The following is a 23,466-nucleotide window of genomic DNA, read 5'->3' as shown; positions in this document are numbered from 1 at the left end:
GGGAATCCCCATCTGTAGGGTATCTGGTTTTTACGTAGAAGTTGTGTGAGAGGGCGCAGGGTACCTCGCCTTTGCAGTGTTCTTAAACATAAATCTTGAAAGAACTGGATAACTGAGCCTTTAAATTTGAAAGTCGGGTTCTTTCTTGCTGCTGTCATTATCTCCTCTTTTTCTCGAAAACGCAGCATCTTTATTATTATATCTCTTGGTGGATCTCCTTTTTTGGGTTTTGCTCGTAAGGCCCTATGCGCCCTCTCTATTTCATATTTGCCATCTTCTTTATTATCTGTAACAGCTTGAAATAGCTGCAAAAGAAAATCAGGCAGCTCCGAAGGTGTGACGGCTTCGGGGACTCCCTTCAACCTTAGATTGCATCGGCGGCTTCTGTTTTCTAAATCCTCCATCTTGTCATGAATTTCAGCTATATCTTGTTGATGGGAGGCCATATTTTGGGACAATGCACTTATCTCTTCCATTGTTGTCTCCTCTTTCTCTTCGAGTGATTCAACTCTGGTTCCTAGGTCTTTGATATCCTGTTTAATATCTGCTAGACTAGTGGTAACTGTGGTCTGTAAGGTATCCATCTTTTCCCACATCTTATCGAAGATCGTGTTGATGTCTTGTTTAGATACAAGATTATTAATATCTGCTTTTGTTGCTGGGGTTAGATCTGCATTAGTAGTTTGGGAGTCTGTGTCAGAGTCCATGTCTTCCTCTGATGGTACAGTATCTGTCCCTAGTCCTTTATCTCCTTTAGATTACTTAAAAAAGGGATGTTGCGATTTTGCATTGGGTCCTGCTTTATTCTGTTTTCTAACAGACATAGTTGTCCCTTGCACCAACAAATATATTTTATGCAGAAGGAAAAAGAAAAGAAGGGGAAGGGGAATATTCTGTCCCTTGTTTGTAGTCAGATAAATCAAGCCGGGTAGGCAATGCTAAATATAATATCTTTGAGATCCGAGTATCAGTGTCCCACTACCTCATATGCTGAATTGACATCTGGCTTCATAGAACAGTTAGCATATATAGACATTTGTGCCTCAAATAATTGTGCGGTTTGTGATGAGCTACTGTCTCTTAGCTGCCGGTATATAACTTTCTGTGGGCCTTCGATATCTGCCTTTCACATGCTTGTTCCCCTAAATAAATCTTTGGGGCTTTATGGTATCATCTGGCTCTTGCCCTGTGTAGGGGGTGAACTTTTCAGTTGCTGGATAGTTGCTAATGGCTTTGGGATATATCTATATTGTTGATTGCGCATTTACATTTTCCTTGTCATATACCGGATGCTGGGGCCCTGTCATTTGTGATCTCTGTTGCTTAATCCTCTGCTCTCTGAAGCTTTTTTGCAAGGGTCTCAAGATATGTACATTTATGCCTCTGCATGCTATGTGCTGGCTCCCGGTCCCTGTAAGCTGTGTAATATATCATATGCCAAAGATCCTGTCAGGATAGTGTAGTAATGGCGGCTTATAGCACTATTCAGTTCCCCCTCCTCTTATCTCAACTATGTGTTGCGTTGCATCAAGTGGCTAATTGAGATCTCTTACCGGAGCCGGGTTAAGCTGTGTTACGGTAACAGATGGATTTCATCTTCATCCCCACTTGCTTGTTTCCATGGTCCTCTGTGACCGGCTCCCTTAATGGCGGGCGCTCTGAGGTGTTCACTGCGTGGGTGTCTGTTTTGATTCCTTGCCGTGCAGGCTCTCCTCAGTGTGATTTACCTCGACTCAATTTTGTCCCACTAGTCTCAGGGAGATTGTCTGCTATATTTTAGCTAGTTTAGCTCATTATTTGAACTTTTGCAGCTTTTTATCTGCTTTCAATGCACAGAGCACAGTGATTAAGCAGCCATCACTGTGCTCCTCCAGGCTCCGCCTCTCTATGTTAGTTTTTAAAAGGTTTTATACTGGATTTTTATATCAGTATCTGTGCATCTTATTTTTTATAGTAGTGTCTATTACATGCAGTTATATGAAAATTTGTGTACACTGTCCCTTTAAAGGGATAGTCTAGTCAAAAATAAACGTCCATGATTCAGACAGAGCATGCAATTTGAAGCAACTTTCTAATTTACTCCTATTATCAATTTTTCTTTGTTTTGTTGGTATCTTTATTTAAAAAGGCTGGAAATTAAGTCTAGGAGCCAGCCCATTTTTGGTTCAGCACCTGGATAGCGCTTGCTGATTGGATGGCTACATTTAGACACTAATCAGCACGTGCTATCTAGATGCTGAACCAAAAATGGGCTGGCTTCTAAGCTTACATTCCAGCTTTTTAAAATAAAGATATCAAGAGAACGAAGAAAAATTTATAATAGGAGTAAATGAGAAAATTGCTTAAAATTGCATCCTCTATCTGAATCATAAAAGTTTAATTTTGACTATACTATCCCTTTAACCATTCTCTGCACATTAGTGCCCCGTGGTTGTGTGCATCTCACTCTGCATAGAGCATGAGATCTACATTATGCTGTGTGGCCTGGCTTCTTGAACATAGCACACAACTGGAGGGAATTCTAGTTTCTATGTTTGATATAGGCGGCCGTAGGACATTAGTTTGGTGTGAAAATAAGTCTGCCTAATGGATCAGTATCAGAGCTTGCAAATCTACACACACTGTTTTTGAGTTCCCCTGGATTTGTCAAGCCCTGCTATATTCTTTTGGAACGCTCATTGGTTACTTAAAGGGACAGTATACACCAATTTTCATATAACTGCATGTAGTAGATACTACTATAAAGAATAAGATGCACAGATACTGATATAAAAATCCTGTATCAAACTGTTAAAAACTTACTTAGAAGCTCTCAGTTTAGCTCTGTTGAAAAGGTAACTGGAAAGCCCACTGCAAGTGGGAAATAAGACACCCCCCTCCCCCTTCTTTTGCATATGAAAAGACCCTTTACACAAACAGAAGCAAGCTGGAGAAGGTATCTGACGGTATTCTCATAAAACTTTGGGGCTTGGTTAGGAGTCTGAAAATCAGAGCAATGTTATTTAAAAATAAGCAAAACTATACATTTAAAAAAAACAAAAAACTTTATGGGCTATATAAATAGATCATCTACAAAACATTTATACAAAGAAAAAAATAGTGTATAATGTCCCTTTAATATCAGGTAACCTATAGAATATATCCAGTAATTTCCATGGGTTTTTAAAGGTTTGACAACACGATTTGCACCAATATAAATAAAAATGTGTTTTTTTTAGAAAACTATATTATAAATATACTTGTATATTCCATGTTACATTCATTCTCTCCTTTTCCCTAAGGAATCAGATAGGGGGTATTCTGTTTAGTAATATTAGATAATGGATATATAAAAGAATTGGCGGTAGTATTTCTATTTTATTTACTGGCACACATTGAATGAATTTTCTTTATGAATATAAAAATAATAAACAAAAAACTTTTGTTTTAACAGAGAAATCCGTAATGTGGAGCTGTTGAAGTTGCGTTTTGGAGAAGCCCAGATGCATTATTGTGAGGTCATGCTGAAGGTAAATACTTGTGTTGCAATAGTTGATAACTATTTGTTACATATATTTCATACCAGTAAATGTGTAGCACTGTGAAATAATCCAATTAGTTAAACTGCATTACCTGCCATTACAAAAATAGTGATAACAAGTGAAAATATTATAGCATATCAGTTAAAGGGACAGTCTACACCAGAATTGTTTTTGTTTTAAAAGATAGCTAATCCCTTTATTACCCATTCCCCAGTTTTGCATAACCAACACAGTTATAATAATATACTTTTAACCTCTGTGATTATCTTGTATCTAAGCCTTTGCAAATTGCCCCTTTATTTCAGTTCTTTTGACAGACTTGCAGTCTAGCCAATCAGTGCCTGCTCCCAGATAACTTCACGTGCACAAGCACAATGTTATCTATATGAAATACGTGAACTAACACTCTCTAGTGGTGAAAAACTGTTAAAATGCAATCTGAAAGAGGTGGGCTTCAAGGTCTAAGAAATTGGCATATGAACCTCCTAGGTTAAGCTTTCAACTAAGAATACCAAGAGAACAAAGCAAAATTGGTGATAAAAGTAAATTGGAAAATTGTTTACTATTACATGCCCTATCTGAATCATGAAAGTTTATTTTGGACTAGACTGTCCCTTTAAATGCACAAAAGTAGACTGGTGAGAGTTAATTCGAACATAACTGATGTCTTTTATCACAATAATACATAGAAACGTTTAAGTTCACCAACATTTTCTATTTGTTAAAGGGACATGAAACCAATTTTTTTATTTCATGATTCAGATAGAGCATACAATTTTAAGCAACATTCTATATTGCTTCTATTATTAATTTTGCTTTGTTCTTTTGGTATCCTTTGCTAGCTCCCAGTAGTGCTTTCCTGCTCCTTAAAGGGATATTAAAGTCCAAATTAAACTTTCATGATTCAGATAGGGCATGCCATTTTAAACAACTTTCTAATTTACTTTTATCATCAAATTTGCTTTGTTCTCTTGTTATTTTTAGCTGAAGGCTAATACTAGGTAGGTTTATATGCTAATTTCTAAGCCCTTGAAGGCCGCCTCTAATTTGAATGCATTTGACAGTTTTTCACAGCTAGAGGGCGTTAGTTCATGTGTTTCATATAGATAACATTGTGCTCATGCACATGAAGTTATTTAAGAGTCAGCACTAATTCCCTGAAATGCAGTCTGTCAAAAGATCTGAGATAAGGAGGCAGTCAGCAGAGGCTTAGATACAAGGTAATCACAGAGGTAAAAAGTATATTAATATAACAGTGTTGGTTATGCAAAACTGGGGAATGGGTAATAAAGGGATTATTTACCTTTTAAACAATAACAATTTTGGTGTTTATTACTATCCCTTTAACCTGCCTAGGCATTCTTTTCAACAAAACATATCAAGAGAACAAAGCAAATTAGATAATAGAAGTAAATTGGAAAGTTGCTTAAAATTGCATGTTCTATCTGAATCGTGAAAGAAAAAATGTGGGTTTCATGCCCCTTTAAAGAAAGGAAAATGTCTATACTTATTTAACATGTGATCTGTTAAAGGGATAATTATATTCAAAATTAAACTTTCATGATGCAGATAGAGGAGCAGTATTAAGCAACTTTCTAATTTACTCCTATTAATTTTTCTTCATTCTCTTGGTATCTTTATCTAAATGTAGTCACCAATCAGCAAGAGCTATCCAAGGTGCTGATTTTAAAAATGGGCCGGCTCCTAAGCTTACATTCTTGCTTTTTCTCCAACATAGGTGTGTCCGGTCCACGGCGTCATCCTTACTTGTGGGATATTCTCTTCCCCAACAGGAAATGGCAAAGAGCCCAGCAAAGCTGGTCACATGATCCCTCCTAGGCTCCGCCTTCCCCAGTCATTCCCCAGGCAACATCTCCACGGAGATGGCTCAGAGTTTTTTGGTGTTTAAATGTAGTTTTTATTCTTCTATCAAGAGTTTGTTATTTTAAAATAGTGCTGGTATGTACTATTTACTCTGAAACAGAAAAGAGATGAAGATTTCTGTTTGTAAGAGGAAAATGATTTTAGCAACCGTTACTAAAATCGATGGCTGTTTCCACACAGGACTGTTGAGAGGAATTAACTTCAGTTGGGGGAAACAGTGAGCAGACTTTGGCTGCTTGAGGTATGACACATTTCTAACAAGACTTGGTAATGCTGGAAGCTGTCATTTTCCCTATGGGATCCGGTAAGCCATTTTCTTAATTTTCAATATAAGAATAAAAGGGCTTCACAAGGGCTTTAAAGACTGGTAGACATTTTTCTGGGCCAAAACGATTACTTTATAAGCATATTTAATGGTTTATAACTTTGGAGAGTTATTTTAATCTTGGGAATTTTATTAAAAAAACGGCAGGCACTGTATTGGACACCTTTTTCACTGGGGGCCTTTTCTAGTCATAGGCAGAGCCGCATTTTCGCGCCACTAATGCGCAGTTGTTTTTGAGAAGCAAGGCATGCAGATGCATGTGTGAGGAGCTCAGATCCACTGAAAAAGCTTATTGAAGGCGTCATTTGGTATCATATTCCCCTCTGGGCTTGGTTGGGTCTCAGCAAAGCAGATACCAGGGACTGTATAGGGGTTAAATGTAAAAACGGCTCCGGTTCCGTTATTTTAAGAGTTAAAGCTTTCAAATTTGGTGTGCAATACTTTTAAGGCTTTATGACACTGTGGTGAAATTTTGGTGAATTTTGAACATTTCCTTCATACTTTTGCGTATATTCAGTAAAAAAGTGTGTTCAGTTTAAAATTTAAAGAGACAGTAACGGTTTTATTTTAAAACGTTTTTTGTGCTTTGTTATCAAGTTTATGCCTATTAACATGTCTGAACTATCAGATAGACGATGTTCTGTATGTTCGGAAGCCAAGGTTCCTCTCCATTTAAATATATGTGATGAATGTGACAAACAAAGTAGGGACAATGATGCCACTGATAATAATGTTGCCCAAAATGATTCCTTAAGTGAGGGGAGTAAGCATGGTACTGCATCATCTCCTTCTATGTCTACACCAGTCTTGCCCACTCAGGAGGTCCCTAGTGAATCTAGTGCGCCAATCCTCCTTACTATGCAACAATTAACGGCTGTAATGGATAATTCTATTAAAAACATTTTAGCCAAAATGCCCACTTATCAGCGAAAGCGCGACTGCTCTGTTTTAGATACTGAAGAGCATGAGGACGCTGATGATAATGGTTCTGACATGCCCTTACACCAGTCTGAAGGGGCTAGAGAGGTTTTGTCTGAGGGAGAAATTTCAGATTCAGGAAAAATTTCTCAACAAGCTGAACCTGACGTTATTACATTTAAATTTAAATTGGAACATCTCCGCGCTCTGCTTAAGGAGGTGTTATCTACTCTGGATGATTGTGACAATTTGGTCATTCCAGAGAAATTATGTAAGATGGACAGGTTCCTAGAGGTCCCGGTGCCCCCCGAAGCTTTTCCTATACCCAAGCGGGTGGCGGACATTGTAAATAAAGAATGGGAAAGGCCCGGCATACCTTTTGTCCCTCCCCCTATATTTAAGAAATTATTTCCTATGGTCGACCCCAGGAAGGACTTATGGCAGACAGTCCCCAAGGTCGAGGGGGCGGTTTCTACTCTAAACAAACGCACCACTATCCCTATAGAAGATAGTTGTGCTTTCAAAGATCCTATGGATAAAAAATTAGAGGGTTTGCTTAAAAAGATGTTTGTTCAGCAAGGTTACCTTCTACAACCAATTTCATGCATTGTTCCTGTCACTACAGCAGCGTGTTTCTAGAAAAGTCGCTCAATCAAGCATCCTCTTATGAGGAGGTTATGGACAGAGTTCAAGCACTTAAGTTGGCTAACTCTTTTACCTTAGACGCCACTTTGCAATTAGCTAGATTAGCGGCGAAAAATTCAGGTTTTGCTATTGTGGCGCGCAGAGCGCTTTGGCTGAAGTCTTGGTCAGCGGATGTGTCCTCCAAGAACAGATTGCTTAACATCCCTTTCAAGGGGAAAACGCTGTTTGGCCCTGACTTGAAAGAGATTATTTCAGACATCACTGGGGGAAAGGGCCACGCCCTTCCTCAGGATAGGTCTTTTAAGGCTAAAAATAAAACAAATTTTCGTCCCTTTCACAGAAACGGACCAGCCTCGAATTCTACATCCTCTAAGCAAGAGGGTAATTCTTCTCAAACCAAGCCAGCCTGGAGACCGATGCAAGGCTGGAACAAAGGTAAGCAGGCCAAGAAGCCCGCTACCGCTACCAAGACAGCATGAGATGCTGGCCCCCGATCCGGGACCGGATCTGGTGGGGGGCAGACTCTATCTCTTCGCTCAGGCTTGGGCAAGAGATGTTCAGGATCCTTGGGCGCTAGAAATAGTTTCTCAAGGTTATCTCCTGGAATTCAAGGAACTACCCCCAAGGGGAAGGTTCCACAGGTCTCAATTGTCTTCAGACCAAATAAAAAGACAGGCATTCTTACATTGTGTAGAAGACCTGTTAAAAATGGGAGTGATTCATCCTGTTCCATTAGGAGAACAAGGGATGGGGTTTTACTCCAATCTGTTCATAGTTCCCAAAAAAGAGGGAACATTCAGGCCAATTTTGGATCTCAAGATCCTAAACAAATTTCTCAAGGTCCCATCGTTCAAGATGGAAACCATTCGGACAATTCTTCCTACCATCCAGGAAGGTCAATTCATGACCACGGTGGATTTAAAGGATGCGTATCTACATATTCCTATCCACAAGGAACATCATCGGTTCCTAAGATTCGCCTTTCTGGACAAGCATTACCAGTTTGTGGCACTTCCATTCGGACTAGCCACTGCTCCAAGAATTTTCACAAAGGTACTAGGATCCCTTCTAGCGGTGCTAAGGCCAAGGGGCATTGCAGTAGTACCCTACTTGGACGACATACTGATTCAAGCGTCGTCTCTACCACAAGCAAAGGCTCATACGGACATTGTCCTAGCCTTTCTCAGATCTCACGGGTGGAAAGTGAACGTAGAAAAAAGTTCTCTATTCCCGTCAACAAGAGTTCCCTTCTTGGGAACAATAATAGACTCCTTGGAAATGAAGATTTTTCTGACAGAAGCCAGAAAATCAAAACTTCTAAGCTCTTGTCAAGTACTTCATTCTGTTCTTCTTCCTTCCATAGCGCAGGGCATGGAAGTAATAGGTTTGATGGTTGCGGCAATGGACATAGTTCCTTTTGCGCGAATTCATCTAAGACCATTACAACTGTGCATGCTCAGACAGTGGAATGGGGATTATACAGATTTGTCCCCGACGATCCAAGTAGATCAGAGGACCAGAGATTCACTCCGTTGGTGGCTGACCCTGGACAACCTGTCCCAAGGGATGAGCTTCAGAAGACCAGAGTGGGTCATTGTAACGACCGACGCCAGCCTGGTGGGCTGGGGCGCGGTCTGGAAACACCTGAAGGCTCAGGGTCTATGGTCTCGGGAAGAATCTCTTCTCCCGATAAACATTCTGGAACTGAGAGCGATATTCAATGCTCTCAAGGCTTGGCCTCAACTAGCAAAGGCCAAATTCATAAGGTTTCAATCAGACAACATGACGACTGTTGCATATATCAACCATCAGGGGGGAACAAGGAGTTCCCTGGCGATGGAAGAAGTGACCAAAGTAATTCAATGGGCGGAGCTTCACTCCTGCCACTTGTCTGCAATCCACATCCCAGGAGTGGAAAATTGGGAAGCGGATTTTCTGAGTCGTCAGACATTTCATCCGGGGGAGTGGGAACTCCATCCGGAAATCTTTGCCCAAATAACTCAATTATGGGGCATTCCAGACATGGATCTGATGGCGTCTCATCAGAACTTCAAGGTTCCTTGCTACGGGTCCAGATCCAGGGATCCCAAGGCGACTCTAGTAGATGCACTAGTAGCGCCCTGGACCTTCAACCTAGCTTATGTGTTCCCACCGTTTCCTCTCATTCCCAGGCTGGTAGCCAGGATCAATCAAGAGAGGGCTTCGGTGATCTTGATAGCTCCTGCGTGGCCACGCAGAACTTGGTATGCAGACCTGGTGAATATGTCATCGGCTCCACCATGGAAGCTACCTTTGAGACGGGACCTTCTTGTTCAAGGTCCGTTCGAACATCCGAATCTGGCATCACTCCAACTGACTGCTTGGAGATTGAACGCTTGATTTTATCAAAGCGTGGGTTCTCAGATTCTGTCATTGATACTCTTATTCAGGCTAGAAAGCCTGTAACTAGGAAAATTTACCATAAAGTATGGAAGAAATATATCTGTTGGTGCGAATCGAAAGGATTCCCATGGAACAGGGTAAAAATTCCTAAGATTCTATCCTTTCTACAAGAGGGTTTGGAGAAAGGATTATCTGCAAGTTCTTTGAAGGGACAGATTTCTGCTTTATCTGTTTTACTTCACAAGAAACTGGCGGCTGTGCCAGATGTTCAGGCTTTTGTTCAGGCTCTGGTTAGAATCAAGCCTGTTTACAAACCTTTGACTCCTCCTTGGAGTCTCAATTTAGTTCTTTCAGTTCTTCAAGGGGTTCCGTTTGAACCCTTACATTCCATAGAAATTAAGTTATTAACTTGGAAAGTTTTATTTTTGGTTGCAATTTCTTCTGCTAGAAGAGTTTCAGAGTTATCTGCTCTGCAGTGTTCTCCTCCTTATCTGGTGTTCCATGCAGATAAGGTGGTTTTGCGTACTAAACCTGGTTTTCTTCCGAAAGTTGTTTCTAATAAAAATATTAACCAGGAGATAGTGGTGCCTTCTTTGTGTCCGAATCCAGTTTCAAAGAAGGAACGTTTGTTGCACAATTTGGATGTAGTTCGTGCTCTAAAATTCTATTTAGAGGCTACAAAGGATTTCAGACAAACATCTTCCTTGTTTGTTGTTTATTCTGGTAAAAGGAGAGGTCAAAAAGCAACTTCTACCTCTCTCTCTTTTTGGCTTAAAAGCATCATCAGATTGGCTTATGAGACTGCCGGACGGCAGCCTCCTGAAAGAATCACAGCTCATTCCACTAGGGCTGTGGCTTCCACATGGGCCTTCAAGAACGAGGCTTCTGTTGATTAGATATGTAAGGCAGCGACTTGGTCTTCACTGCACACTTTTACCAAATTTTACAAATTTGATACTTTTGCTTCTTCTGAGGCTATTTTTGGGAGAAAGGTTTTGCAAGCCGTGGTGCCTTCCATCTAGGTGACCTGATTTGCTCCCTCCCATCATCCGTGTCCTAAAGCTTTGGTATTGGTTCCCACAAGTAAGGATGACGCCGTGGACCGGACACACCTATGTTGGAGAAAACAGAATTTATGTTTACCTGATAAATTACTTTCTCCAACGGTGTGTCCGGTCCACGGCCCGCCCTGGTTTTTTAATCAGGTCTGATGATTTAATTTCTCTAACTACAGTCACCACGGTATCATATGATTTCTCCTATGCAAATATTCCTCCTTTACGTCGGTCGAATGACTGGGGAAGGCGGAGCCTAGGAGGGATCATGTGACCAGCTTTGCTGGGCTCTTTGCCATTTCCTGTTGGGGAAGAGAATATCCCACAAGTAAGGATGACGCCGTGGACCGGACACACCGTTGGAGAAAGTAATTTATCAGGTAAACATAAATTCTGTTTTTTTATTCATTTTTAGGATATGGCAGATTCTAGAAGGATTAACACCAACATTCACGATGAGGACGAGAAGCTACCTGAGGAGGAAAGGCCTGAATTTAAACTGAATTCCGTGATTCTTTCCAGCGAATTTTGGCCGGCACTGAAAGAAGAAAAACTGGAGCTGCCTGATCAGATAAAAGCAGCTATGGATGTATACACCAAAAAATATGAGAAGCTGAAGGTATGAAAAAGACGTGCAACAATAAGGCAATATTAAAGGGACAGTCAACGCCAAAATTGTTATTGTTTAAAAAGTTAGATAACGCCTTTACTACTCATTCCCCAGCTTTGCACAACCAACATTCGTAGATTAATATACTTTATAACATTTAAACCTCTTAACTTCTGCCTGTTTCTAAGCTACTACAGACAACGCATGCTTTTTTATTAGCTTTTCACGATGGGAGACTGCTAGTTCATGTGGGTCAAATAGATAACATTGTGCTCACTCCCGTGGGTTCTGCACAACACAGCTAAAATGCAAGTCAATAGATAATAAATAAATAAAAAGTCATGTGATCAGGGGTCTGTCAGAAGATGCTTAGATACAAGGTAATCACAGAGGCGGAAAGTGTATTAATGTAACTATGTTGGCTGTGCAAAACTGGGGAATGGGTATAAACAATAACATTTGTTGAGTCGACAGTTCATCTAACTCATTAGATATTTACAGTGCATTGCCGTCTCTGGCAGCCAATATGATAAAGATACAAGGGTCTACTGAATGTACTTTTGGGTGGTTGAAGGATTATATAGATGCCAGAGACTGAAGAGATGACAATTTGGTGGAGTTGTGGGACACTCATCTCGTATGCTGAATGTGCCAGCTGTGATGCGCAACCACTCAGAGCATAAGCAATAAGTGAATAATCATACACACTGTTTTATTCCACATACTCATAAAGTTATGTGCATAATAGTTACTACAAAACCTTTGATAACTCTTACTAGAAGTCATTTTTTAAGTGGATTTGTACATTTTGATATTTTCCTGCTGTATCACTTTAAATAAAATAATATAGAACCTCTTAGATGTAGCACTAACTTTAAAGAGACAGTCTAGTCAAAAATAAACTTTCATGACTCAGACAGGGCATGTCATTTTAAACAACTTTCCCATTTACTTTTATTATCAATTTTGCTTTGTTCTTGTGGTATTCTTAGTTGATAGCTAAATCTAGGTAGGCTCATATGCTAATTTCTTAGCCCTTGAAGGCCGCCTCCAATCTGAATGCATTTTGACATTTTTTCACCACTAGAGGGCATTAGTTCATGCGTGCCATATAGATAACATTGTGCTGCCACCAGTGGAGTTACTTAGGAGTCAGCACTGATTGGCTAAAATGCAAGTCTTTCAAAAGAACTGACATAAGGGGGCAGTCTGCAGATGCTTAGATACAAGGTAATTACAGAGGTAAAAAGTGTATTTATTTAACTGTGTTGGTTATGCAAAACTGGGGAATGGGTAATAAAGTGAATAAAAATTCTGGTCTTGACTGTCCCTTTAAACAGATAAAAAAAACTTTTTAAAAAAAACTTTTTTGGGGGGGTAGAACTTTTGGGATTTTCCACTAATTAATAGAGCTAAATAAGTTGTCTCTATCAGCAATTGATCCTTGACTCCTGATCTTTCCTATGCATGTGATATTTTTTCTTCTTCTTCATATTCCATTAAAAATGTCATGTGAAACACATTTTTTCTTTCATGATTCAGAAAGAACATGAAATTTTAAACAACTTTCCAATTTACTTCTATTATATAATTTGCTTAATTCTCTTGGCATCCTTTGTTGAAAAGCATATCTACATATGCTCCATAGCTTGCTGATTGGTGGCTGCACATAGATGCCTCGTGTTATTAGAGCACCCATGTGCATTGCTGTTTCTTCAACAAAGGATACCTAAAGAATGAATCAAATGACATAATAGACATGTATTATTATTCTTTATCTTGAGAGAAAATTTGGGGTTTCATGTCACTTTAACCCCCTTTTTTTTTTTCACAGGCCATGCGAACACTCAACTGGAAACATCATCTTGGATTGGTGGACCTTGATGTAGAACTGGCTGACCGCACGCTGTCTTTCTCAGTGTCACCTGTGCATGCCGCAATTATCCTAAACTTTCAAAACAAGAGTGAGTTCCCCTTTCAGTACTTCTGTACTTGGGTCTATGTTGTCAGTTAAAGGGACGGTAAAGTTAAAATTAAACTTACATGATTCAGATAGAGCATGCAACTAGCGTTAAATAGCGTTCCAAATTACTTCTATTGTCAAATTTGTTTCATTCTTTTTGTGTCCTTTTATTAAAGGGTTGTTTCAGGAATAGCAATGCACTACTGAGTCCACTTAGGTATTTTCTTCAACAAAGAATACCAAGTGGTAATAACTGTAAATTGAAAAATAATTTAAAATGGCATTATCTAAATCATTAAACAACATGAAACCAAAAAATGTTCTTTCATGGTTTAGGTAGAACACACAATCTTAACACTTGTCCCAGACCAGCACCTTAGAGCTCTCTCCATGAATCATTTTAAATCCATGTTCCGGCTTATACCCCTCTCTTCACCTTCCACCCAGATTCTTTTGGATTTGTTTTATTTCTATGGTAAAGCAGGTTGTAAGCAAATCAGAATGTGTACAGAGTGTATTCCTGCTGCTCTTCTTATGCTGTGGCTCGGATCAATCTTTAGTTTCGCGACACTGTGTCTCTTGGGAATGTCAGGCTTAAAGGGACAGTCTACACCAGAATTCTTATTGTTTTAAAAGATAGATAATCCCTTTATTACCCATTCCCCAGTTTTGCATAACCAACACAGTTATATTTATATACTTTTAACCTCTGTGATTATCTTGTATCTAAGCCTCTGCAAACTGCCCCTTTATTTCAGTTCATTTGACAGACTTGCAGTTTAGCCAATCAGTGCCTGCTCCCAGATTACTTCACGTGCACGAGCACAGTGTTATCTATATGAAATACGTGAACTAACACCCTCTAGTGGTGAAAAACTGTTAAAATGCGTTCTGAAAAGAGGTGGCCTTCAAGGTCTAAGAAATTAGCATATGAACCTCCTAGGTTAAGCTTTCAACTAAGAATACCAAGAGAACAAAGCAAAATTGGTGATAGAAGTAAACTGGAAAATTGTTTAAAATGACATGCTCTATCGGAATCATGAAAGTTTATTTTGGCCTAGACTGTCCCTTTAAAGAGATAGTAAGCTCCAAATTAAACTTTAATAATTCAGATAGGGCATGCTATGTTAAACAACATTCTAATTTACTTTTATCATCAAATTTGCTTTGTTTTCTTGGTATTCTTAGTTGAAAGCTAAACCTAGCTAGGCTAATATGCTAATTTCTAAGCCATTGAAGGCCGCCTCTTATCTGAATGCATTTGACAGTTTTTTTACAATTAGAGGGCATTCATTCATGTGTTTCATATAAATAACATTGTGCTCATGCACGTGGAGTTATTTAAGAGTCAGCACCAATTGCCTGGAGGCAGTATGCAGAGGCTTAGATACAAGGTAATTACAGAGGTAAAAAGTATATTTGTATAACAGTGTTGGTTATGCAAAACTGGGGAATAGTAAATAAAGGGATTATCTATCTTTTTAAACAATAACATTTTTGGTGTTTACTATCACTTTAATGGTTCCTCTCGTCTGTTTCCTCATTCCGGCTCCAATCACTGCAACCACCATGATAGAACAGTTGGCTCAGAATAGCGTGATATTTTCAAACACAATGAGAAACGAAATGGAATTTACTCTTCTTCTTTTATTTGAAAGGCTTCAGAGAAACAACAGCCAAGTGTAGATTTATTAAAAACAGTTCAAAAAGCTCTACGCGTTTCGGCAACACATTTTGACTTTTTCAAGAGAAAATTAACAATAAAAAATAGAAAAAATAAGCTGTGTAATACTGCCTAGAAAACAACTATATATAGAGGAAACGGCCCTGCCTATCCACCTCCCAACACAGCCTTCACGCAGGTGCTGGGAAGTGGTTTACATCAGGGCAACCTCGTTGTTCCATCATAATAAGGAAAAAAATGCAGTGACGATATTAAATTTGATAAAAATTCCATTCAGTGACTCTTGATTTATTTGGAAAAAAACCCTTTCATTTATATGCCAAACAACTCAAAATTTGTGATCTATCACCACATAAACTCGATAGTTTATTACGATATTATAAAAAAAAGTCACATGACTTCAATCAATAAACAGTATTTTTTTGGTGTGGTTATATTATGACATCGAAACCTTTAATTAGATACGTTTAATCACATGGTTTTGTCAACCAATTAAAAATATATTATTTCTGATTCTGCATGTGGTAGGTGGCTGTATAGTATACGGAGAGGCGCGTTAGTATGCTCTGCTATTTTATATTAGAGGTGATGGTAGCTTCTCATTGGCTGTATCGTCCACTTCAGAACAAGAAAATAACAGCTAAAAGATCTGGGCGGAGGATGAAGAGTTGGGGGTAAGCCAAACTGGGACAGATCTTTTCAATGATGTGTGTAATGGAAGATTTTGAAAAGTGGGATTTTAGTGTTTCTTTAAAAGGATTTTTCTCTTGTAAGGTGTATCCAGTCCACGGGTTCATCCATTACTTGTGGGATATTCTCCTTCCCAACAGGAAGCTGCAAGAGGACACCCACAGCAGAGCTGTCTATATAGCTCCTCCCCTAACTGCCACCCCCAGTCATTCTCTTGCAGCTCTCGACAAGAGAGGAAGTATCAAGAGATATTTGGTGACTTAGTGTAGTTTTACCTTCAATCAAAAGTTTGTTGTTTTTAAACGGTACCGGCGTTGTACTGTTTTACTCTCAGGCAGAAATTAGAAGAAGAGTTCTGCCTGGAGGTTGATGATCTTAGCGGTTTGCAACTAAGGTCCATTGCTGTTCTCACACATAACTGAAGAGTTTGGGACAACTTCAGTTGGGGGAACGGTCTGCAGATTACCATGAACATTTCAAATAAGATTATTTTTTATTTTTTGAAAGTCTACAAAGGATACAGCACAAACATGACATCATTGAGAGATAATGAATATATGTATTACCTAATTTGCTTTATTCTTTTTGTATCCTTTGTTGAAGGAGCAGTAATGCACTACTGGGAACTAGCTAAAAGCCAATGACAAGAGGCATATATGTACAGAAACCAATCAGCAGCTTCTGAGCCTACCTATGCATACTTTTCAACAAAGGATACAAAGGAAACTAAACAAATCAGCTAATAGAAATAAATTGGAAAGCAATTTTAAATTGTGCAATCTATCTAAATTGTGAAAGAAAATGTTTGAGTTTCATGTCCCTTTAAGAGTCCTCTAAAGGGGAGAACAGTTGACAGAGGGTGCCCTACAACCTTACCTAAACCAGGCCCGGTGCTACTGGACATTTTTAGGAAATGTATTATTTGTGTGTAGCCGTGAATTTATATGTGACCCTTGAGGCTTCTAAAATACTGATCTGTGGCCCTTAACGGGACATGAAACCCAAACATTTTCTTTCGTGATTTAGACAAAACATGCAATTTTAAACAACTTTCTAATTTATTTATATTATCAAATTGTATTCGTTCTCTTGGTATCAGTTGTTGAAAAGCAGGAACATAAGCTTAGGTGCGTGCACGTGTCTGTCGCACTATATGGCAGCAGGTTTGCTAGAATGTTATCCCTTTGCAAGAGCACTAAATGGCAGCACTATTTCCTACCATGCAGTGCTCCAGACACCTACCAAGGTATCTCTTCAACACCGAATATCATGAGAACAAAGCAAATGTGTTAATAGAAGTAAATTGGTAACTTTTTTTAAATGTATATGCTCGCTCTGAGTCACAAAATAATTTTTTGGGTTTCATATCCGTTTAAAGAATCAAAAACACTCATCTGCGGCTCCATGGGTTAGAAAACTGGCCATCGCTGGTCTAGTACAGGGATCAGCAACCTTCGGCTCCCAGATGTTTTGGAACTACATTTCCCACAATGCTGAGACACTCTTTAGGCTATCTGAGCATCATGGGAAATGTAGTTACAAAACATCTGGGAGCCGAAGGTTGCTGACCCCTGGTCTAGTACAATAAGCCAGTGCATGACAAGTTATGAGCTCCTGAAAGTCACCGCTCCAGAACGTTACCCTTTCTATTAAGTTTTTTGGATTATTTGACTTTTCTTTGTAACCATTTGACTAGCTGAGGTCAGTTGTAATCATGGTCTAATTGTCTCTAGGCACATGGACTCTTGAAGAGCTGAGTGAAGTCCTGAAGGTGCCAGTTACCTCTCTTCGAAGGAAAATGACCTTATGGCTCCAGCAAGGGGTTTTACGCGAGGACCCTCCCGAGACATTTCATGTGATTGAGGAAGAGCAGAAAGACCGGCCTGAAAAGGTGGTGTTAATAGATAGTGACGAAGAAGGCGATTCTGCCATGGCTTCGCAGGCCGACCAGAAGGAAGAAGAGTTACAGGTATAACCAGATACTGTTAAACTCTCAGCTATTAATCATAGTTACTGTGCTTTACACATTTGTTATCCATTTGCCTAAAGGAACAGCGAGTTAAACTTAAAGGGACAATCAAGTCAAAATAAAGTTTTCTGAATCAGAAAGAACAAGCCGTTTTAAGACACTTCCATTATCACATTTTGCACAGTATTTTTATATACATAGTTTCTATATACTAGTCTGTGGTTGGCTGATGTCTGTCACATGATACAGAGGGCCGGAAAATGGGAGAAAAAAATCTACTGCTTATTTGAAATTCAGAGTAGGTGTTAAATCATTGTCTTTTTTATTATGCATTTGATAATTATGCAAAGTGGCCCTTTAAAATGGATTGTATAGAACATGGAATTTTAAACTTTCCAAATGACATCTGTTATCAGTTTTGCTTTGTTCTTTTTGTATCCTTTTGTTAGGGTAACCCTAGGTGAGGTTCAGGAACATTCACCTGTCTTTAGCCATCTGGCAGCAGAGTTTGCAACAAAATTTATAACAATGTTATACATAGTTGCAAACACTGCTTCCATAGAATGCTAAAGACACGTGCACGTTTCTATCCGCCTACCTATATTTACTCTTCAACAAAGGATATCAAGAGAATAAAGTACATTTAATAATAGAAGTGGAAAGTTGTTAAAAATTGCATGTTTTTTTAAATCATGATCATTTCATTTTGACTTTATGGTCTTTATATTGAATACAACTGTTGCCACACAGTAATGGAAACACAAGCAGTATTAGTTAACTGGATTTGTTTTGTTTATGAGAGAATTTTATATGAAATTGATATTTTAAAGAGGTAAAACTGGACCAAAATAAAAAAGTATTTTGTGTTTGAATCTATAGAACGGGCTTATTTAAAGAATTATCGGCTAGATTATGAGTTTTGCGTTATGAGTGAAAAAGCTTCATAACGCTGCTTTTTCACTACTGTTGGTATTACGAGTCTTGCAGGTATATCTGTACCGCACACTTTTTGGGCCGTAACGCAACGTAACTACCGCAGCTTTCAAAAAGTCCTTTTTTAATGGGACTTCCACAGCGCTGGTATTACGAGTTTTGCCTGGGAGGCCAAAAAGTGAGCGGTACAGCCTATACCGTCAAGATTCGTTCCGCCATCTAAAGTCAGTAGTTATGAGTTTTACGCTACAAATCTGTAGCATAAAAGTCATAACTAAAGTGCTAAAAAGTACACTAACACCCATAAACTACCTATTAACCCCTAAACCGAGGCCCTCCCACATTGCAAATAATAAAATAAAATTATTAACCCCTAATCTGCTGTACCTAACATCGCCGTCACTATAATAAACATATTAACCCCTAAACCGCCGTACTCCCGTATCGCAAACACTAGTTAAATATTATTAACCCCTAATCTGCTGTACCTAACATCGCCGCAACCTACATTACTGTTATTAACCCCTAATCTGCTGCCGCCACTATACTAACGTTATAAACCCCTAACCCTAAGTGTAACCCTAACACCCCCTAACTTTAATGTAATTAAAATAAATCTAAATAAAACCTACTATTAATAACTAAATAATTCCTATTTAAGACTAAATACTTACCTGTAAAATAAACCCTAAGCTAGCTACAATATAACATAGTTACATTGTAGCTATCTTAGGTTTTATTTTTATTTTACAGGCAGGTTTGTATTTATTTTAACTAGGTAGACTAGTAAGTAAATAGTTATTAACTATTTACAAACTACCTAGTTAAAATAAATACAAATATACCTGTAAAATAAAAAATAACCTGTCTTACACTAACACCAAACCTTACACTACAATTAAATAAATTACATTAATTATATACAATTAACTAAATTACAAAAAAAACAAACACTAAATTACACAAAATAAAAAAGAAATGATCAAATATTTAAACTAATTGCACCTAATCTAATAGCCCTATCAAAATAAAAAAGCCCCCCAAAATAAAAAAAACCCTAGCCTAAACTAAACTGCCAAAAGCCCTTAAAAGGGCCTTTTGCGGGACATTGCCCCAAAGAAATCGGCTCTTTTACCTGTAAAACAAAATACAAACAACCCCCCAACAGTAAAACCCACTACCCACACAACCAACCCCCCCAAATAAAATCCTATCTAAATAAAGTTAAGCTCCCCATTGCCCTGAAAAGGGCGTTTAGCTCTTTTTCAGCCTAACCCCTAATCTAAAAATAAAACCCACCCAATAAACCATTAAAAAATCCTTACACTAACCCCCGAAGATCCACTTACAGTTTTTGAAGAGCAGACATCCATCCTCAACGAAGCGGCACAAGTCCTCAGCGAAGCCGGCAAAAGTCTTCATCCAAGCGGGCCGAAGTCTTCATCCAAGCCGGCAGAAGTCTTTATCCAGACGGCATCTTCTATCTTCATCCATCCGGCGAGGCTCCATCTTCAAGACATCCGGCGCAGAGCATCCTCTTCAATTGACGGCTCTTCCAGAATGAAGGTTCCTTTAAGGGACGTCATCCAAGATGGCGTCCCTTGAATTCCGATTGGCTGATAGAATTCTATCAGCCAATCGGAATTAAAGGTGAAAAAATCCTATTTGCTGATGCAATCCTATTGGCTGATGCAATTTTTTCTCCTTTAATTCCGATTGGCTGATAGAATTCTATCAGCCAATCAGAATTCAAGGGACGCCATCTTGGATGACGTCCCTTAAAGGAACCTTCATTCTGTAAGAGCTGTCGATTGAAGAGGATGCTCCGCGCCGGATGTCTTGAAGATGGAGCCGCTCAGCGCCGGATGGATAAAGATAGAAGATGCCTTCTGGATGAAAACTTCTACCGGCTTGGATGAAGACTTTGCCCCGCTTGGATGAAGACTTCTGCAGCATCGTTGAGGATGGATGTCCGGTCTTCAAAAACTGTAAGTGGATCTTCGGGGGTTAGTGTTTTTTGTTTTAAGGGTTTATTGGGTGTGTTTTAATTTTAGATTAGGGGTTTGGGCTGAAAAAGAGCTATATGCCCTTTTAAGGGCAATGCCCATCCAAATGCCCTTTTCAGGGCAATGGGGGGCTTAGGTTTTTTACATAGGTTTTTATTTGGGGGGTTGGTTGTGTGGGTGGTGGGTTTTACTGTTGGGGGGTTGTTTGTATTTTTTAATGTGTTTTGTAATTTTTACAGGTCAGGGCCATTTAAGGGCCATTGGCAGTTTAGTTTAGGCTAGGGTTTTTTTATTTTGGGGGGGCTTTTTTATTTTCATAGGGCTATTAGATTAGGTGTAATTAGTTTAAATATTTGATCATTTCTTTTTTATTTTGTGTAATTTAGTGTTTTTGTTTTTTTTAGTTAATTGTATTTAATTAATCTAATTTATTTAATTGTAGTGTAATGTTGTTAGTGTAAGACAGGTTAGGTTTTATTTTACAGGTAAATTTGTATTAATTTTAACTAGGTAGCTAGTAAATAGTTAATAACTATTTACTAACTAGTCTACCTAGTTAAAATAAATACAAACTTGGCTGTGAAATATAAAAATAAAACCTAAGATAGGTACAATGTAACTATTAGTTATATTGTAGCAAGCTTAGGGTTTATTTTACAGCTAAGTATTTAGTTTTAAATAGGAATTATTTAGTTAATGATAGTAATTTTTATTTAGATTTATTTTAATTACATTAAAGTTAGGGGTGTTAGGGTTAGACTTAGGGTTAGGTTTAGAGGTTTATAACTTTAGCATAGTGGCAGCGACGTTGGGGGCGGAAGATTAGGGGTTAATAAGTGTAGGTAGGTGGCGGCGATGTCGGGGGCGGCAGATTAGGGGTTAACAAGTATAATGTAGGTGGCGGCGGTGTCGGGGACAGCAGATTAGGGGTTAATAAGTGTAATGTAGGTGGCGGCGATGTTAGGGGCGGCAGATTAGGGGTTAATAAGTGTAGGTTGGTGGCGGCGACATTGGGGGTGGCAGATTAGGGGTTAATAAATGTAATGTAGGTGTCGGCGATGTTGGGGTGGCAGATTAGGGGTTTATAAGTGTAGGTAGGTAGCGGCGACATTGGGGCAGCAGATTAGGGGTTAATAAGTGTAATGTAGGTGTCGGCGATGTCGGGGGCTGCAGATTAGGAGTTAATAAGTGTAGGTAGGTGGCAGCGACATTGGGGGCAGCAGATTAGGGGTGTTTAGACTCAGGGTTTATGTTAGGGTGTTAGGTGTAAACATAAATTTTCTTTCCCCATAGGAATCAATGGGGCTGCGTTATGGAGCTTTACCCTCCTTTGTTGCAGGTGTTAGGCTTTTTTTAGCCGGCTCTCTCCATTGATGTCTATGGGGAAATCGTGCATGATCACGTAAAACCAGCTCAAAGCAGCGCTGTTATTTGTGTGCGGTATGGAGCTCAATGCTGCCATATTGCCTGCTAACGCCGGGTTTTTGAAAACCTGTAATAGCAGCGCTATAGGGAGGTGAGCGGTGACAATAACTTGCAAGTTAGCACCGAGCCGCTCATAACGCAAAACTCGTAATCTAGCCGTAAGAATTCTGTTACATCTGGTCAGATTTTTAATGTTTCCACCATGACAATTCATACGTATCCATCTTCAATCAGTGAATGGTTTTATAGAGGAGGATTATATATTTTTTTCACTAAAGAAGATTACCCCATTTAGGTTTCTTTGAACACTTAACATTTATTTATTTTTCGGATTCACTACTTATATTATTTATACTATTTTATATATATATTTTTAATATTGTTTATTGTTTGATAATAAACTTTGTATTGACACTTTTACATTACTTCTGTTAGGTGCTCCTGGTTAATAGTATTATGCCTCATTGTCCTGATTACAATTTTTTTCTCTCCCTGTTCTGTTAGCTGTTTTGGACGTACATTCAGGCGATGTTGACAAATCTTGAGAGTTTGCCTCTGGAGAGGATTCACAGTATGCTGAAAATGTTTGTAATGACTGGCCCTGTTGTGACAGAGATTGATATGCAAGAACTTCAAAGTTTCCTTCAGAAGAAAGTCAGTGATCAACAACTGGTCTACTCCGGAGGAGTGTACAGACTTCCTAAGAACTCCAGCTAAATTTCTGGAACTATATACCAAGTGCCGGAATCTTTAGCTTCCAGTATCCACATTTTATTTCCAAGGATGTCCGTCAATCCATAGTCTAGCAGAATAATGATTCAAGTCTGTATTTCGCTGATGCATAAATTGCATTGTTGGAACTCATTACACAGAAGAGTCTAAAGGCTTCGCATTGACAAGACAGGACTTATGCAGGTCCAGTAGAAACATCTCGTTTCTAGTTATTTGTTAGCTGTGTTTCTACGATTATACATTTTCTTAAAGGATAAGATATTTGAAATCCAGAAAGAAAAACGTACTTTGAAGAGTTTGTAATATTGTGTGTCTGCACCAATAGACCAAAATACCACCCTGCTGATCGCCAATAATATCTGCAGGTAACCATGTTTAGTGCGTTCTAATAAAGTAAGTTTCTGAAGTTGATTTGATTTGCTTTTATTCTCTCTGGTGAACAAGGTAAGCTTTAATTTATGCTTTATTATTGTCCCAAGAAATTAATAGCAGCATTGTTATGCCTTGCCTGATGATCTGTGATATTGATGATTGTATTGTATGCTGGGCTCATATTTACTCATGACGTCTCATCTATACCATCCAATGGCATTATACATTGCCCCTTTCTCCCATATTCTGTCAACAGCACATTACGAGGTGCATGCAGAGGATATGTGTTCCTTCTCTTCCTCTTTAAAGGGATATGAAACCTTTAAAACAGAGCAAACCATTTTTAAAAACC

The 23,466-nt window shown here is 38.8% G+C and overlaps 1 protein-coding gene across 1 annotated transcript in view; it reads left to right on the top strand.

Moving 5' to 3' along the window:
• ANAPC2 (anaphase promoting complex subunit 2) overlaps nt 1-23,153 on the top strand; it is a 74,190-nt gene extending 51,037 nt beyond the window's left edge. Inside the window, exons 9-13 of the mRNA XM_053696149.1 lie at nt 3,434-3,509; nt 11,146-11,349; nt 13,175-13,304; nt 17,411-17,646; nt 22,515-23,153. Of these exons, the coding sequence (XP_053552124.1) occupies nt 3,434-3,509; nt 11,146-11,349; nt 13,175-13,304; nt 17,411-17,646; nt 22,515-22,727 (859 nt within the window). The 3' untranslated portion in view covers nt 22,728-23,153. The remainder of the gene's footprint in view (nt 1-3,433; nt 3,510-11,145; nt 11,350-13,174; nt 13,305-17,410; nt 17,647-22,514) is intronic.
• Nucleotides 23,154-23,466: the final 313 nt, after the last annotated feature.

The sequence above is a fragment of the Bombina bombina genome, chromosome 12 (genome assembly GCF_027579735.1).
Source record: "Bombina bombina isolate aBomBom1 chromosome 12, aBomBom1.pri, whole genome shotgun sequence".
In the NCBI taxonomy this organism is placed as follows: Eukaryota; Metazoa; Chordata; class Amphibia; order Anura; family Bombinatoridae; genus Bombina; species Bombina bombina.
The sequence above is the reverse complement of the archived record's forward strand: the minus strand, read 5'-3'. Positions and strand labels throughout refer to the sequence as shown.